Here is a 15,890-nt window from a genome sequence, read left to right as displayed (position 1 = left end):
TCCTAAAGCACTCTGCATTTTAAAATAAAAATGAAAGTAAATAAAACCTGAACTCAGTTTGCAAAGTCATTCTAGTGCTTTCTAAATGCATGCAGCTCACTTCTGACTGTAGAGTGAGTTCAGTAATGTGGGAGAGAGAGCAAATAGTACCATGCTGCCTTTCAAAGCAACACAAAGACACTGAGTAGCCTACTTTACTTTCTTCATAGATTTCTTTGCGATTTCCCCTGCAGGCTCATGTTTTCTATATAAACCGCTCATTTGAGCAGCTCTGCTTCATTTCCTTTGACAAAATAGGGTGGAAATGTTATAGTTTCTCTCACCTGATTACCTGCTCATCCAGGGGGTCCTAATGAGCTGGAGGGGAATTCCCACACTTTCAGCAGAATCTGGACATTGTGATGAGGATACATTTGAATGTTCAATCTGAACACATTTACAATGGAAGTCTGTATTCGGGCAAGGTATTCCAGTGGTTTAAAAACAAAAATGTGAAGCTTAAATTTTCATTATAGCAAGATTTGAAAGAAATCTCTTATGCTCACCAAGGATCCATTTATTTGATCAAAAATACAGTGAAATATTAATACAATTTAAAAGAATAATTCCTGTGATGGAAATACATTACACCAGTCTTCAGCGTGACATGATCCTTCAGAAATCATTCTAATATTCTGATTTGCTGCTCAAGAAACATTTCTGATTATTCACAATCTTGAAAATAAATGTGGAAACCGTGATACTTTTTTTTCAGGATTCTTTGTTGAATAGAAAGTTCAAAAGAACAGCATTTATTTAAAATATAAATATTTCATTACTCGTTGTCAATTTTGATCAGTTTAATGCCTCCTTGCTGAACAATAGCGTTCATTTCTTTGTTTAAAAAATCGTACTGACCTCAAACCTTTGAATGGTGTATATTGATTATGTTCCAAAAATAAATATTCGCTAGAAAGCAAAAAAAATATTCGCTAGCATGCTTACCAGGTTTACTTGCTTTATATGGTCGTGATATCAGTTGAAAGACGATGTGTAACTTTGCCCAGACTAGTCTTGTCACTAATCTCATTCTAATGTTTAAATCTTGATGATATATATTTAGAGAAAAGTGTGTTTTAACATCTACTTAAGTACAGTTCCTTGCTTTATAGCCTACTTTTGCTGCAAAAGTAAAAAAAAAAAAAAAAAAAACCTTGTTGTTAAGGGGATAGTTTCGCCAAAAATGAAAATTCTGTCATTAACTGCTCACCCTCATGTCGTTCCAGACCCGCAAGACTTTCGTTGATCTTCTGAACACAAATGAAGATCTTTTTGATGAAAACTGAGAGCTTTCTGTTCCTCTAGTGACAGCTAGGCCTACACAACTGACACGTTGACGCTTCAAAAGTTCATAAAGAGATTATAAAACTAATCCATATGAATTGAGCGGTTTAGTCCAAAACTTCTGAAGAGACACAATCGCTTTATAAGATGAACAGATTGAATTTAGGCTTTTATTCACATATAAACATTCATCAACTCACACATCAGTTGTGGTTAAACGGAAGCTCAAGCATGTTCGTTCGACGTATTAGATTTGGTTAAACAACTGAAATGCATTCCTCATTATTGACCAGACAGCTCTTGTGATCAAGAACAACTCTGATTGTTATATCCGAACATGCCTGTTTTAATGGGAAAACATTTGTTTTAGAAAAGTGCCACCTTACAATTGATAAAACAACCAAGAGAAGAAATTTCACATAACGTACAGTAAGGGTGGTAGAGTTCTGTTATGTAATGACATTTTATTGGTCATACATTTCGTTGCAAATATAGCCCTGTTTAACAGTATAGAGAAGTGCAACATTCACGATATTCAAGAGTCTGAGGTTCGTCATTCAAAGTAACATTACAGTAAATATATTAGTAATTCACTGCCACAGGAGGCATTTGTGCCATTCTCATGCAAAAAAGCCGTTAGAAAAGCCCTGAAACATATATGAGAGGCAGGCCTGGAAAACTTCACATTACTCGGGTGAACGGAAACACAAGTCAACTGGCATATTTTTGCAAAATTTTGGCACAAAAGTGATCAAAATCCATTTAGCTGACAACCACGTTTGAAAGTGCTACGACTATTACCCAAATAAGCATTTTGTTCCTCTTCAGAAATAGCTCCTTGATATAAAAAATAAGCTTTTGAACTCAGGATAAGCAGGCAGTTTGCAGCCACATCAACAACAACAAAATAATAATAATAATAATAATTACAATATTCAACATGAAAAAAATTGCTTTAAAAAAAGTAGTCTTTCCTTTCTCATCCTATAAAAAAACATTTGCTCTGTCCATCATCTCTGCAAAAGAACACAAAATGTATCCAAGAGATCATAATAAGGATATTTAAAGTGAAAAACACTCTCATTGTGCACAAAAAGAAACGAAGAGTGCTCAGTCTCACGGCAAAAATAATGAACAAAAGTTGCCAGATTTGTGCTTGTGATTTATATCAATGCATTCCTCTCACAATATAAACTGAATCTGGACCACTACAGACCAACTCCACATGTATTTTAAACAACATGTCCAGTGTAAGATGTCACTTTATAAGAAGGGATATGAAACATGCCCTTAAAGAGAGAAAGCAGACAGAGCCCCGCTTTCCTCGGTTCGGATGCCCGCAGTAGGGACTCTCTCCTCGCCTGCTGCCGCACAGTGAAATTCAACCCATACTAAGAGGGACTGCAAAGTGCTTTTGATGCAGAATGCACGTAACCCACGATTTCCTGCCGCTTTAACGTCGTCCTTGAGCGTTACACTCCCGCCGATGACTTCTCTGCTGTGTTGTTCAGAACTTCATCAATTCTGTCATCTTCTATGACAACTGAAAGAGAAATCACACGAGGCACACGGGGTCAAACATGCTGCCCTTGGAGAAATGACAAGACTTTAGTTTTATTGACAAGAATAGGACAGTCAGGCTTTGCAGACTGCAAAAAAAAAAAAAAAGAGAGAAACTGACTAATACAATAGAATGACGTGCTAAAATTCCTTTAAAATTATTAACAAAAAAAAAATAATTCGAATTCCGGTTTTATAATTATGCATGCCGTTTTGCATGACCTGATAATACTGGATAGATGCACATTAAAAATAATATTTGTACTTCAAAAAATAAAATAAAATAATTTATCACACTGCTGGACTAATTAATTGAACTCCCAAAAGTTAAATGGTAATTAAATTTTTTGAAAAACCCACATCTTTTTTTACCTGTGGAATAAAATAGAAATAAAATTAAATAAATAAAATTTTAATAAAATATCAGAAAAATGTTCATGCTGCTATTAAGCTCCCCCCCCCCCCCCCCCCCAAAAAAAAAACACACACACACACACACAAAAAAAACACAGCAAGCCAAATGGCCTGCCATTTCTTTAGTCTGAGATTTCAGAGCTTCAAGAACATTATCAGAGAATAATGATTTACATTTCAGTCCCTTTCACAAAGCTATCATATGAGTAATTATTGAAGAATCATCCAGAGCAGAGCTTTTAAGCTTTAAAAAGAACCTAAAATACACATTATATGTATTTTATATCTTAATTGGTATCTTTTTGATAGCTGTTGTCCGGAACATGTTTTGTGTGTGTGTGTGTGTATGTTCTTTTTGGAGCTTGATAGCTGTGATCTGGACTATTCCTCAGTAATAATAAGTTACATAGCCTAAGCTTTAATATTTAAGAACGAAAAAGTTTCTATGTGTCAATTAGCAATCAACAAACAGCAAAATCTATATGACGTAACTGATGAAATCTCATTATGAACAGGCAGGCAAGTAAATACAAACGATCACGCTGACATCACCACGTGATGCCACAAATTAGCATGTTTAGGCATTACTTCGACGCATTAATTAGCTATTTATGTAGTTTGTTGGATATCAGAACATTAATATATACTTTAAGAATATAATCCGCACTTATTTTTATTTCACCTACGACACAACGACAACGTAAAAAAAAAAAAAAAAAAAAAAATCGTTTTCTCACCTCTCTTACTGCGTCCGATCTGTCCGAGTTTCGGAGCTCGTTTGTTCTGCGCAGAACTGAAGAAGTTACTGTTGTTGTTCTGCAGGCGACAGGTGAGGGATATCTGCTCTTCATCTCCATCATCACCGTAAGGAGAGATGTTCTCGTCGTAAGGCAGCACTTCTGACATGATTCCGTTCACAATAATCGATCAGGATAATAAGACACTCGGTAACCGACGAGCGAGGGCTCTGCAAAGCAAACGGCGCGCGAGAATCTCAACTGTCACGATACGATGCAGCTTTATTTTACCTTCACACTATGGGAGTCACTTTCACTTTTCCTGTCGTTACTTACAGGCGACGAGCTGAAGTCATTCGGAAAAACTGATGTAGATGCAAAACAGGAGCGATGCAACAACACACGGATCCTCAGAGAGCAGAGAGACGTCACTCAGACTCAGACTGCACGGCACGCGCAGAAGCTCCTTCACACCCCCTCCTCATCCTCCTCCTCCTCCTCCACCACTCTCGCACTGCTGCCTGCCTGCACCATTCGGGTACTGTGGTGTAGTGGTTAGCGTCCTAAAGGATGTGGGTTTGAATCCCACTAGGGTTGAACATCATTGCCAACCCAGAAGCTTGTCTCATTCTTGTCTTTGCACATGGGTACTGTGGCTTAGTGGTGAAATATAGGGGTTTTAATACGTATGTGACCCTGGATCACAAAACCAGTCACAAGTAGCATGGGCATATTTGTGGCAATAGCCAAAAATACATTGTATGGGTCAAAATTATCTATTATTTTATCTGTCTAATTAAGACTATTTTTCTTTTATGCCAAAAAAATAATTAGGATATTAAGTAAAGATTACAAACATAAATGGACAACTTTAAAGATAATAATACGAACATAAATGGACAACTTTAAAGGCGATTTTTTCAATGTTTCGATTTTTTTGCGCCCTCAGATTCCAGATTTTTAATAGTTGTATATCTCTGCCAAATATTGTCATATCCTAACAAACCATGGCATCAATGGAAAGCTTATTTATTCAGCTTTCAGATGATGTATAAATCTCAATTTAAAAAAAATATTACCCATGTGACTGGTTTTGTGGTCCAGTTGATTGATGCTGTATCATCATGTTGTCTGAAGCTTCCCTGCCCAAATCATTTTGCAAATGTATTTATTTACAGGGGCAGTGCACAGTCATGAACATGGCTGTAAATGTGCCATGAATTAGCCAAAAAGGCTATTTTTCATCTGTAGACACTTGACAGAATGTTAAGATGTCCCCCTAAAAACAAATCATCTTATATGAATACCAAAAACAAACCAAAAACAATGTCATATAATAAGTTGTAGGTCTGAAACCCAAAAGGGCAAATTCATGAACTGAGAGACTGTTGTGTTTGGTAAAGTATATTTTGTTTAGTTTAGAAGGAAATAATTCTACTCCAAAACTTGCATATTAGGATTATAGGAGTTATTTAGCTATTGAAATCTGAGCTATTAAAATCTATACCCCCCCCCCCCCAAAACAAAACTGTAAAAAAATACCGTAAAATTAGAAATTACATACATAATACACCACAGTTAACCATTTTACAGTTTTTTGTTTACATACATAGTACATGAAGATATTTTTGATGAAGTCTGACAGTTTTCTGTCCCTCCATTGACAGCTCCGCAACTACCACTTTGACGCTTCAGAAAGTTCATAAAGAGATCGTAAAATTAATCCATATGAAATGAGCGGTTTAGTCCAAATTTTCTAAAGAGACTCTTTCCCTTTATAAAATGAACAGATTGAATTTATGCTTCTATTCACATTTAAACATTCATCAGCAAACATAAACAGAAGCTCAACCGAACTAACCGGACCGAACTAAGGATTAGTTTTACGATCTCTTTATGAACTTTTGAAGCGTCAAAGTGGTAGTTGCGTAGGCTGTCAGTGGAGGGACAGAAAGCTCTAAGATTTCATCAAAAAGATCTTCATTTGTGTTCCGAAGATGAAAGTCTTGCGATTTGGAACGACATGAGGGTGAGTAATGCATGACAGAATTTTCATTTTTGGGTGAACTATCCCTTTAAGAGCATCACCTACCATTATATAATGCTAAACAGAACATCATTTGTTATTCAACAGGCATATCATTTGACTCATATACTTGTTATACTCGTATAACAATATACTTGCTAGATTACAATCTTAACATAAATGATTGGTTTAGTAGTGGTTTATGTGATTTAATCTGTTTTATTACTCAAGCTTTTGAAGATTTCTGGTGGTTTTAATGGTTTAAAGGCATTATGTTGATAGTTCTGCATGGTATCTGGCTTTATTAGTGTCATAATTATGTAATTTACACAATTGGCTGATCTCAGTACTAGACAACCCATAGTGATGCTCCTAGATTGATCTGTGATGGTAAAGCTAGACAGGTATTTATCTCCATCTACTGGTCGGGCACAGTAATACTCTCTGCTTACATGTACAATTAATGCAAAATAAATAAATCATTTTTACAATCATTTACATTTTTATAATATTGTTTGTAATGCATAACCAATACAGCTTTTCTTAATCGCACTATAGATAATAATAACTAAGATGAAAGCAAAGAAACAAACAATAACATATCCCCTCAACCCTTCTAAACCAGGAGCATCGAAAATCTAATTCATATCTTCATTTATATCTTCTCTGACAGATTTTATTATTCTAAAGATCTCCTGTATATGTCTGAACTTCCTAACTCTTCTCCTCGGTTTCCCGCACAGCATGTAGAGGAAGATGGCGCATGCGGTCAGGCCAAGCATCACCTTCAAGACCCCGCAGAGCCACAGGTCTCTCTCCTGCTTCTTCAGAAGAGTGAGGTCGTGCTGGAGGTCCAGAGGTGGGACACAAACCAGGTGGCTGTCTTGCATCATCTTGCACACGACACCAGTCAAGCTGTCAGAATGCATAATTTTGATAAAAAATTATTTTTCAGATGTTCAAGCTGTCATAGCAGCATCAAACAAGGCCAGCAGAGCAAGACGTTTTTTAAAAATGTGATTATAAATCGGATAGTTCCGGTCCTTGATTCTGATTGGCCGTTGGAAATTACTCTACAAACATTCACCTGTGAAAACAAATATTTTTATGGATTAACCGTTTTATAAAAGCAAGGTTTATAGTGATTTTAGAACAGCTAAAGACCTTGAACCTTATTTACACTAGTGTTCAAAAGTTTGGGATTGGTAGGATTTTTTGAAAGGAATCTCTTATTTTTTTCACAAAGGCTGCGTTTATTTGATACAAATAAAAATATATCGTGAAAACAGTAATATATATTCAAATTCTATTTGAATATATTTTAAAATGTATTTTATTCCTGTGATCAAAGCTGAATTTCCAGCATCATTACTCCAGTCTTCAGTGTCACATGATCCTTCAGAAATCATTATAATATGCTGATTTGCTGCTGTTGAAAACAGTTGTGCTGATTAATATTTTTGTGGAAACCATGAAAATCTTTTGACAAATAGTGTCACTACTAGTATTTTCAAAAACCAGTGTTATTATCATTATATTTTCAAATCTTCTTATATCATTCATATTTACTTTAACTTTTCCATTACATGAGAGTGATACAAAACTGTTACATTTTAGTGATGGTTTGTGTTTTGTTTAAAGGAAGTCAATGACTTCCTTTATTGTGATTGGTGGGTGACAAAAATCTTAACTGTGGATCCTATAGATCTATTCAAAGTGAAAAAGTTATAAAAAAATTTAATTGGTGAATTATCTTTTTTGTTATTCTGCAGAAAACAACTTTCTTTTATCTCACAATTCTGAATTTTTATCTCACGACTTTATAACACGCTTTATAATTGTTTGAGTTTGTCACACAATTCTGAAAAAAAAAAGTCTGAATTGTGAGATAAAAAGTCACAATTACCTTTTAAAATTTTTATTGTGTGGTGGAAACAAGCTTCCATAGAAGAGTGATATGCAAACAATCTCAACAATTTGCATCACGCTTGATATGAACAGTTTGAGTGTGAAAAAACCTGTACACACACACACACACACACACACACACACACCACACACACCTATAAGTTTAACTGAATCCTTACCCTTCAATGTACCATATAGGCTACTCATAATATTAAAGGAACACTCCACCGTTTTTTTTAAATAGGGCTTATTCACCTTCTTTCCTACATTTAGATAAGTGGGCAAATGCATTTTTGTCTCAGTGCATGCATTGTTTTAGTTTGACTGGGTCGGCGCTAGCTTAGCTTAGCTTAATGAATGGAATCCTTTGTTGCCAGCTAGCATGTCCTGAGTAAAAGTGATAAAAAATAAATAAATAAAAAATACCTAAAATACCTAATATCTCTGCGCCCAAGTAGCAGTGCTTCGCCTGTGCTTCCCCCTAATATAGTCCCAAGTCAATATCTGCCTAGGAAATCGCCTAGTGTTAATCTTCATCGCTATTTGTACTCGTTGTGAATACGCAGGCCACAAGAAGTAATTAGGTGTTTTTTTGTTTGTTTTTTGATCACTTTTACTCAGGGCATGCTAGCTGGCAACAAAGGATTCCATTCATTAAGCTAAGCTAAGCTAGCGCCGACCCTGTCAAACTAAAACAATGCATGCATGCAAAAATGCATTTGCCCACCTATCTAAATGTAGGAAAGAAGGTGAATTAGCCCTATTTAAAAAAACGGTGGAGTGTTCCTTTAATAATTTTATAATTATGTAGCACTTTATTTTAAAGTCCCCATGTACATACTATGTACTTATTACAGTAATTACAATAACTGTGTAATAACTAGGTACTAATCCTGAACCTTCTCCTAAACCTAACCCATGTAGTTACCTTATATTATCCAGTAATTCCTTAGGCAAGTACACTGTAAGTACACGTACTGTAAAATAAAGTGCAACCCATAATTTTAATATTAATGGGCATTTACAAATTTGGAATATTTACCAGACATCTGTTGCGTGATTCAGCATCCTCTTCTCTTTCAGGACCCTGTTGCAGTTGTCGACAAAAGGGCTGTTCAAGGTTTCCTTGACTTTCTGCGAAACACACGGAAACTGTACAAGTACAAATTTCATGGAAACGTGCAGAAGTTGTTGAGACGGCATCTGGTGAGGCTTATCTGCTCCCTGTGCTGGACAAAATGACTGTTTTCTTCATAAGGTAACACCTCAGACGTGCTCCCTCTCCATCCACGATAATCAGTAACTATAAATAACAGTAAACAACAAGGTGGAGTAATTTAAAAGCAGGATGATGACAGAATGTGTTTAGGCTGGAAGACTAAACTGGTTACACTAAAATGCGTTTAGGCTGGAAGTATTTGGAAAAACTGATATACAAAAGGATGCAAATTACAGTTAGTTCAGAGACCAGGTAGTCAGATAAATATCACCTGCAAGCTACTGCTCATCCCCTTTCCATTTGTTTTTGCCAATGTAGCTTAGTGGTTAAAAATCTGTTTGAACATGAAAAAAAACTGTTTAATAAGCTTCCACCTTCATTTTGCCCTTTCCAGTTCAATTAGGAAACACATATAGTTACAATATATAATTCTAAATACTTAGTGGCTTTACAGACTATTGTTAGACTTTTAGTACTTCATTGTGGCCTTCTAAAGTTAAACTAGTATATATTTATCTCCTGTTGTGTAAAGTAATGTCACTCTCACACATACACAACTGGTACGTGGAAGTAAACATCAACAATTGGCAAATTCAGATCACACAGACTGATCCACTACAGAAAAAAAAAAAAAAAACATTCTTTATATCATTATAATCTTATTTGTAAATTATGCATAGCTAATATTAAACCATACTGAAGAACAAAGGAAGAACAAACTGATTAGGTTCAACAAATTCCCATTTAATAAATCAGATTAAAGCTTTAGATCTCCAGCCGCCCTATTCTTACAAAAAATAAAAATAAAAAATGACAACAAATAAAAACAATTAAAATGAAAAGTAAAAATGATGATAGGACACCACAAAACCGGCATCCAACTAACATGTCTTAAAGAGAGCATGTCAATATTGAACCCCAAAATGAAACTTTATTTTACATAAAGAAAATTAAATTTTAGGACCATTAGGTACTGTAACATTGGCATCATGATGACTAAGCACAAACCTTATATACTTGCAAAGTATAAGTGTTAAGTAAAAAAAAAAAACGTTTACCTTATTTAATACAAAATGTATTATAGTATTTTTTACTGTAATCACAAAATACTATATTACATGTGGAAGAAATTGGAGGAATACAGTAGTAAGAAATTAATGTGAACCAAAAAATATTCACAAAAAATCCTAATGGTCCTAAAATAAGCGCTTTTATTCTTTTCTTTTTTTTATAGAAGAAACCGTCTTTATAAATTTTCTTTTGTTTTAAATTTTGGTTGAAATACAACAGCATTGAATTTCAGTTCACACAGGCACACGTGATGATTACAATTACCAACAGTGCGATCAAATCAACAGAATACAAAAACCAACTCAAACTGGAAGAATATTTTTTTAATGCAGAGTATTTGGATTATGGCTGATATTACATGGCAAGAAATGCTCTGCTCACATCCAAAAACCTGCCCTCAAAGTCACTCATTTTAAAGAGCATAATGCATATTCACAATAAGGCCTCTAGCTGTTATACAGAGGGACAATCCTGTCTATTTTAGCCCTGCATATGGGGCACTTCTTAGGTTCGGGGAGGGCCCTATAGCATTCCTCACAGGTACACACGTGACCGCACTCTAGAAACACGCAGGAGCGCTCGTGACTCAGGCATATTGTGCATGTAGTCGGAGACACATCACCCTCCGCCACGTCGAGCTCCTTTAAACGTCTGCTCTGCCACTTTCTGTACTCGTCCAGTACGCTGCGCTCTTTCCTCCGCTCCTTACGCAGCACGTACTGTCGCCACAGCAGGTAGAATAGCGTGGCACAGGCAGTCAAGCCAAACAGCATCGTCAAGACCCTCCAGAGCCGCAGGTAACCCTCTTGCTTACTCAGGAGCGTGTCGTAGTCCAGGCGGCTGAGGAAGTACCGCAGGCCCTGCTTAGGGGGTTGAAGACGAACCAGGTTGTTGTCCAGCACCAGCTCCCCTACGCCAGTCATGCTGGCACCCAAACGGAGCATCTCTTCCGTCTCCTGGATGCCCTGCGGCCGCTCGCCGCTGATGAAGTGACCGATGACGTTGGTCAGAGACTGCTGGGAGGGGTGGAAGTTCTCATAGGTGGTCTCCAGATCCAGTTCAGCTGCATCGAGCGGACGGACCACTCGCACTGTTGTGGGTATGGTGTCATCGTGCGGGGCCAGGTCAAAGGGCACGGTGTTGGTGCGTTGATGGATGAGCTTTTCACAATCATTCCTAGAAGAAAGATGTATTGGCACAGTCAATTAAATAAAGATATAATTTTATCATTATTTTTTAAATATAAATTATAAATATTAATAAATAATAATAATAAATAAATTATATATATTTTATATACAAGTTAAATATTTTTAATGTTTAGAATATAAAAAACTATTACAATTATAGATTATAAGTATTGTTATATTACAACAATAAATAAAAAAGTATGGAGGTAAATTTAGAGATTTAAATAAATTATGATATATTATAATAATTATTAAAAACTACATTTTATAAGTATTATTTTAATGTTAAAACAATACATATTTAAATTGTAATCTAAATATTGACATATACGTATGTAAATATAAATACATACAATTGAAATAGTGTAATTATAAAAAACTACTACACATTACTATACACACTATTTTATTATTAAAACAATAAAATAATATATATTTAAAGTTTTACCTAAATATTAGAAAAATATGTAGGTATAATTAATTGTTTAAAGTATACTTTAAGTGTAATGATTAAAAACAAAATATCATTATACATATTTTATATTAAGAACTAAAATTATAAAAAACAAAACGCTGATAGTGTAATTGCCAATATATCATAGTGTACAGATTATATAATAGTATTAATGGACAGTTTTACACATTCAGAACAAGTACCACAGATGTGTTGTGCGATTCCACACCATCTTCTTCTCCTTTAGGGTCAACCTCTCGATGACTCCTTTACAGTTGTCCACAAACTGGCTGTTCAAGGTCTCCTTCACGGAGCGCACAACACCTATAGACGTAGGAATAACACACTAGAACATTACAACACACTAATCCTATTTTTGCTAGTGTCCTCTTATTATTTTCCAGCATGTCTTTTTTATAGTGGGTCAATAACTATTGTACGGTTTGACCAACAGCAACAGTGGATTAATCTCAGAAGCCATACCTTCAATAACTGCATAAGGAACACATTTCCCTGGTGCTTCATTGAGGATGGTGAAAAGGTCTGGATTTAATGACATCTTCTTGGCCTCCTGTTACACAGGTCATGTTTAACTACTTCTTCAAGTGGTGGTGTTATTAAAAGAAATACACCAGGGTTGTTTTCTTACCCTTAATCTAGCCACATGACTTGATTTCTTTTTGTATATGGTGTACAAGACGGCAGTCAGAGCCGAACTAGTGGCCAGCAACACAATCTGTGCTGTGGAGGGTCTGCCACTGGCATCCATCCTTCAATCTACACACCAGCTGAGTATAAAGAACACAATGAACAACAGCTCACAATACAGCTCTAGTCTACAAACTAAACATCGACGATTAAGCTGCAATGGACAAGACAAACTCTCTCCAAGTCAACCCATTCCTATCTTATGAACTAGGGATTCTTCAAAAGGGTTAAACCTTTTTATTTACAGCTTAAAATATTTATTGTATCATAAAAAATTTAAATAAACAATATTATTAAGTCTTACTTTACAGTATTTTTTCCACAGATATTGCAAGTAGTTTTTATAAAAACAAAACGGCTATGAAATTAGCCTGAACTGCTAGCAATGCCTTCCGATAACAACAAATAAATATGCGCTCTGAAAACGCAAATCCTTTATTTTATCATTTTACAATCTGGCGCTATTTGTAGCTGAAAATGGCACCGTTCAAGTTTAGTGTTCAACAGAACAAACATGAAACAAAGAAAAGGGTTATTTGACTACCTTCACTAAAGCTGTGCTGCTGTTGTACAGTACAACTCGCTGTCAGCTCAGTCCCCTTCAAAATAAAAGCCTTTTCTGATAAGTTGACTTTGACTTTTAAAATACGATATACAAATATATTTTAAATATTAACCCATGCAGGGCCGTGCACAGACCTTTTGAGGGACATGTGTTGAAACTGAAACTGAAAAACTTTATATATTAAGATTATTTAGTAAGCCTACATAAAAGGAAGAAATGGTCACATCTTCATGACAAATTCAATAACACAAAAAAATGGTCTAAAAAGCTTTAGATTTATTCACTATTAATAACAACCATAATAACAATATAGATATACAGGGTTTCAGGGCTTCTTTAGCCCTAAAGGGCTAAAACCCTAAAAAAAAAAAACATGTTTTGCAACATTTATACATGTGAAGATGAGTGGAAAATATAGAATACTATAGATTAAAAAAATAGCTAGATAGGGAATACGTGCATATTAAGAGCCTTGAATTAACCATAATTTAATATTATTTCCATAACATGATTAAATGTTAATAAATGAAGTGTATCAGCAATCATAAATCTAAGAAAATTTATATTTAAATTTGATATTATTTCCAATAAATTTGTTGGAAATATATGTTACCTAGGTGACGAGGATCACTCAGTCGCTTTGTGTAAGTTCCAGTACGAAACACTGGTTTGTTGTAGCTATATGGTCGCTCAGTTTTTCCTGTTGTGAAATACATTTAGCCAAAATCTCATTTTATAAAAGATGAAATGCTACTGTAAGCACTGGGTATTTAAGTGTAGGGTATTGGCTATGACTAGATGGGAAATGCTAGAACTCTCTCTCAGGTCCCACATGTCTCAGTCAGACATCAAATAAATAAAATATGAGCCTTTATAGACATAGTGTTTAGTACTTATTCAAACAACAAGATCTCTGTTTACCCTTGCAAAACTTCATTCAGCTGCTGTCTGCTGTTCTTCAGTTCATGACCTTCAGTTCACTCAGTCAAGATAGAGGGGGCGGAGTTATCAGGTTTACTTACAGTTTGAGGATCGATTTACACAAGCTCTTTTTAAGAACTTTCATTGGCTAAATATTTGTAAAACAGACAGACAGACGTAAAGGGTGACCAATAGCATTGATTTTTTTTTTTTTAAGAAAACAAAAAAAGGGCACTTCGGAATGTAATTAAGGGCATGTGCTCTGCACAGGTTGAGCCCTACCTGTGCACGTGTCTGAACCCATGCAATCAATGCTATTTTAAATAGCTAAAGATCTACACCATAATACTCAGAAGAACATTTGATAAAAATAAAATAAATAAAACCAAATCTCTATTTTTTTTAAATAAATTCCAAAGACGTGCAGAAAATACCAAATCCAATTGGAATATTGTAGTGAGTTATTTCTCGAGTCATGTATGGGTGTTTTATATATATAATGTAATTTTCTGGTTTTATAATGGAAATTTTAATCAAAAATAAACAGTCTAGATCTGGAGAATTTTGGAATTTGACTCCAATGATATATTTACAGGTAAAGGCGCGAAAACAAGTTCGACCAATGTGAATGCGAGAGACTCAATCTTCCGCCAGCTACTACAAATGGTAAAGATTAAGGTAAATTAAATTAAATGTACTTTTTAAAAGCTCAAAATGTTTTGTAAGCTTATATGTGAAGCCATTTCAGTCTAGACTTGATAATACAAAGTGTAAACTCATACAATAAATGTAAGTACGATCAGGGAATTTAATTAGCCTAGTTAAAAGCTTATGTTTATTTTGGGGGGAAATAATATTCATGATTCTGCCCTCATCTGAGAGACTTTTTTTTTTTTAATATATTTTATATTTTGTTGTTGCTTCCAAAGGTTTGGTAGTTTATTATTTGTTATGATTTTTTTTTTTTTTTCTCCAGTCATCAGTGTTGGTTGGACAGTCAGTCACCCAAAAATGAAAATTCTGTCATTATTTATTCACCCATATGTTTTTATTGTTCCAAACCTGTATGAATTTCTTTCTTTATTTTGAAAATATTTTGAAGCATGTTGGTGACCAAACAGTTGACGGGCCTCATTGTCTTCCATAGTATTATCCCCTATACTATTTTCACCAGAAGAAAGAAATTCATACAGGTTTGGAGGCAACTTGAGGGTGAGACTGGTGAGTAAATGATGACAGAATTGTTTTGGGTGAACTATCCCTTTAAAGGGATACTCCACTTTTTTCGGAAATAAGCTCATTTTACAACTCCCCCAGAGTTAAACAGTTGAGTTTTACCGTTTTAGAATCCATTCAGCCGAACTCCGGGTCTGACGGTACCACTTTTAGCATAGCTTAGCACAGATCATTGATTCAGACGAGTCCAGTAGCATTTCTTTCAAAATGACCAAAGAGTTTCAATATTTTTCCTATTTAAAACTTGACTCTTCTGTAGTTAAACCGTGTACTAAGATCGACGGAAAATGAAAAGTTGCGATTTTCTAAGCCTATATGACTAGGAACTACTCTCATTCCAGCGTAATAATCAAGGAACTATGTGGCTGTACCATGGGTGCAGCAGGCGTAATGATATGACGCAGCGCCTGAAAATAGTCCCCAGCTCGGTAACTTCTTCCAACGTGACCGGGACTAAGTTTGTCTAACCTATTAGACCTATTTTCAGGCGCTGCGTCATATCATTACGCCTGCTGCACTCATGGTACAGCCGCACAGTTCCTTGATTATTACGCTGGA

At 35.2% G+C, this 15,890-nt stretch overlaps 3 protein-coding genes across 3 annotated transcripts; 1 reads left to right on the top strand and 2 right to left on the bottom strand.

The window, feature by feature from the left end:
- Positions 1-687: 687 nt before the first annotated feature.
- camk2n1b (calcium/calmodulin-dependent protein kinase II inhibitor 1b) lies at positions 688-4,484 on the bottom strand. The gene is made up of 2 exons (XM_084428312.1): positions 4,035-4,484; positions 688-2,866 (listed from the first exon to the last, which is right to left on the bottom strand). The coding sequence occupies exons 1-2, from the start codon at positions 4,201-4,203 to the stop codon at positions 2,796-2,798; spliced, it is 240 nt and encodes a 79-aa protein (XP_084284438.1). The 5' UTR covers positions 4,204-4,484; the 3' UTR covers positions 688-2,795.
- On the top strand, positions 4,425-9,210 carry LOC311302387 (uncharacterized protein; the record flags this gene model as incomplete). Its single annotated transcript, XM_084428203.1, has 4 exons — positions 4,425-4,572; positions 6,032-6,063; positions 6,804-6,977; positions 9,052-9,210. The coding sequence occupies 4 exons, from the start codon at positions 4,425-4,427 to the stop codon at positions 9,208-9,210; spliced, it is 513 nt and encodes a 170-aa protein (XP_084284329.1).
- A 771-nt stretch (positions 9,211-9,981) lies between these two features.
- Positions 9,982-13,211, bottom strand: mul1 (mitochondrial E3 ubiquitin protein ligase 1). The gene is made up of 5 exons (XM_084428311.1): positions 13,155-13,211; positions 12,552-12,690; positions 12,386-12,473; positions 12,106-12,226; positions 9,982-11,434 (listed from the first exon to the last, which is right to left on the bottom strand). Exons 2-5 carry the CDS (start codon positions 12,669-12,671, stop codon positions 10,705-10,707), a joined length of 1,059 nt encoding a protein of 352 aa, XP_084284437.1. The 5' UTR covers positions 12,672-12,690; positions 13,155-13,211; the 3' UTR covers positions 9,982-10,704.
- Between the last annotated feature and the right edge of the window lie 2,679 nt (positions 13,212-15,890).

The sequence above is a fragment of the Rutilus rutilus genome, assembly GCF_951802725.1.
Source record: "Rutilus rutilus genome assembly, chromosome: 13".
NCBI lineage: Eukaryota > Metazoa > Chordata > Actinopteri > Cypriniformes > Leuciscidae > Rutilus > Rutilus rutilus.
This window is presented reverse-complemented; position numbering and strand designations above follow the sequence as displayed.

Excerpts from the sequence above, each read along its gene's own strand:
- mul1 (XM_084428311.1), bottom strand. The coding sequence starts at position 12,671 with ATGGATGCCAGTGGCAGACCCTCCACAGCACAGATTGTGTTGCTGGCC. Across the intron at positions 12,474-12,551 it reads GTCATGTGGCTAGATTAAGG|GAGGCCAAGAAGATGTCATT; the intron begins GTAAGAAAACAA and ends CCTGTGTAACAG. Across the intron at positions 11,435-12,105 it reads AATCGCACAACACATCTGTG|GAATGATTGTGAAAAGCTCA; the intron begins GTACTTGTTCTG and ends TCTTTCTTCTAG.
- camk2n1b (XM_084428312.1), bottom strand. The coding sequence starts at position 4,203 with ATGTCAGAAGTGCTGCCTTACGACGAGAACATCTCTCCTTACGGTGAT. Across the intron at positions 2,867-4,034 it reads GATCGGACGCAGTAAGAGAG|TTGTCATAGAAGATGACAGA; the intron begins GTGAGAAAACGA and ends TTTCTCTTTCAG.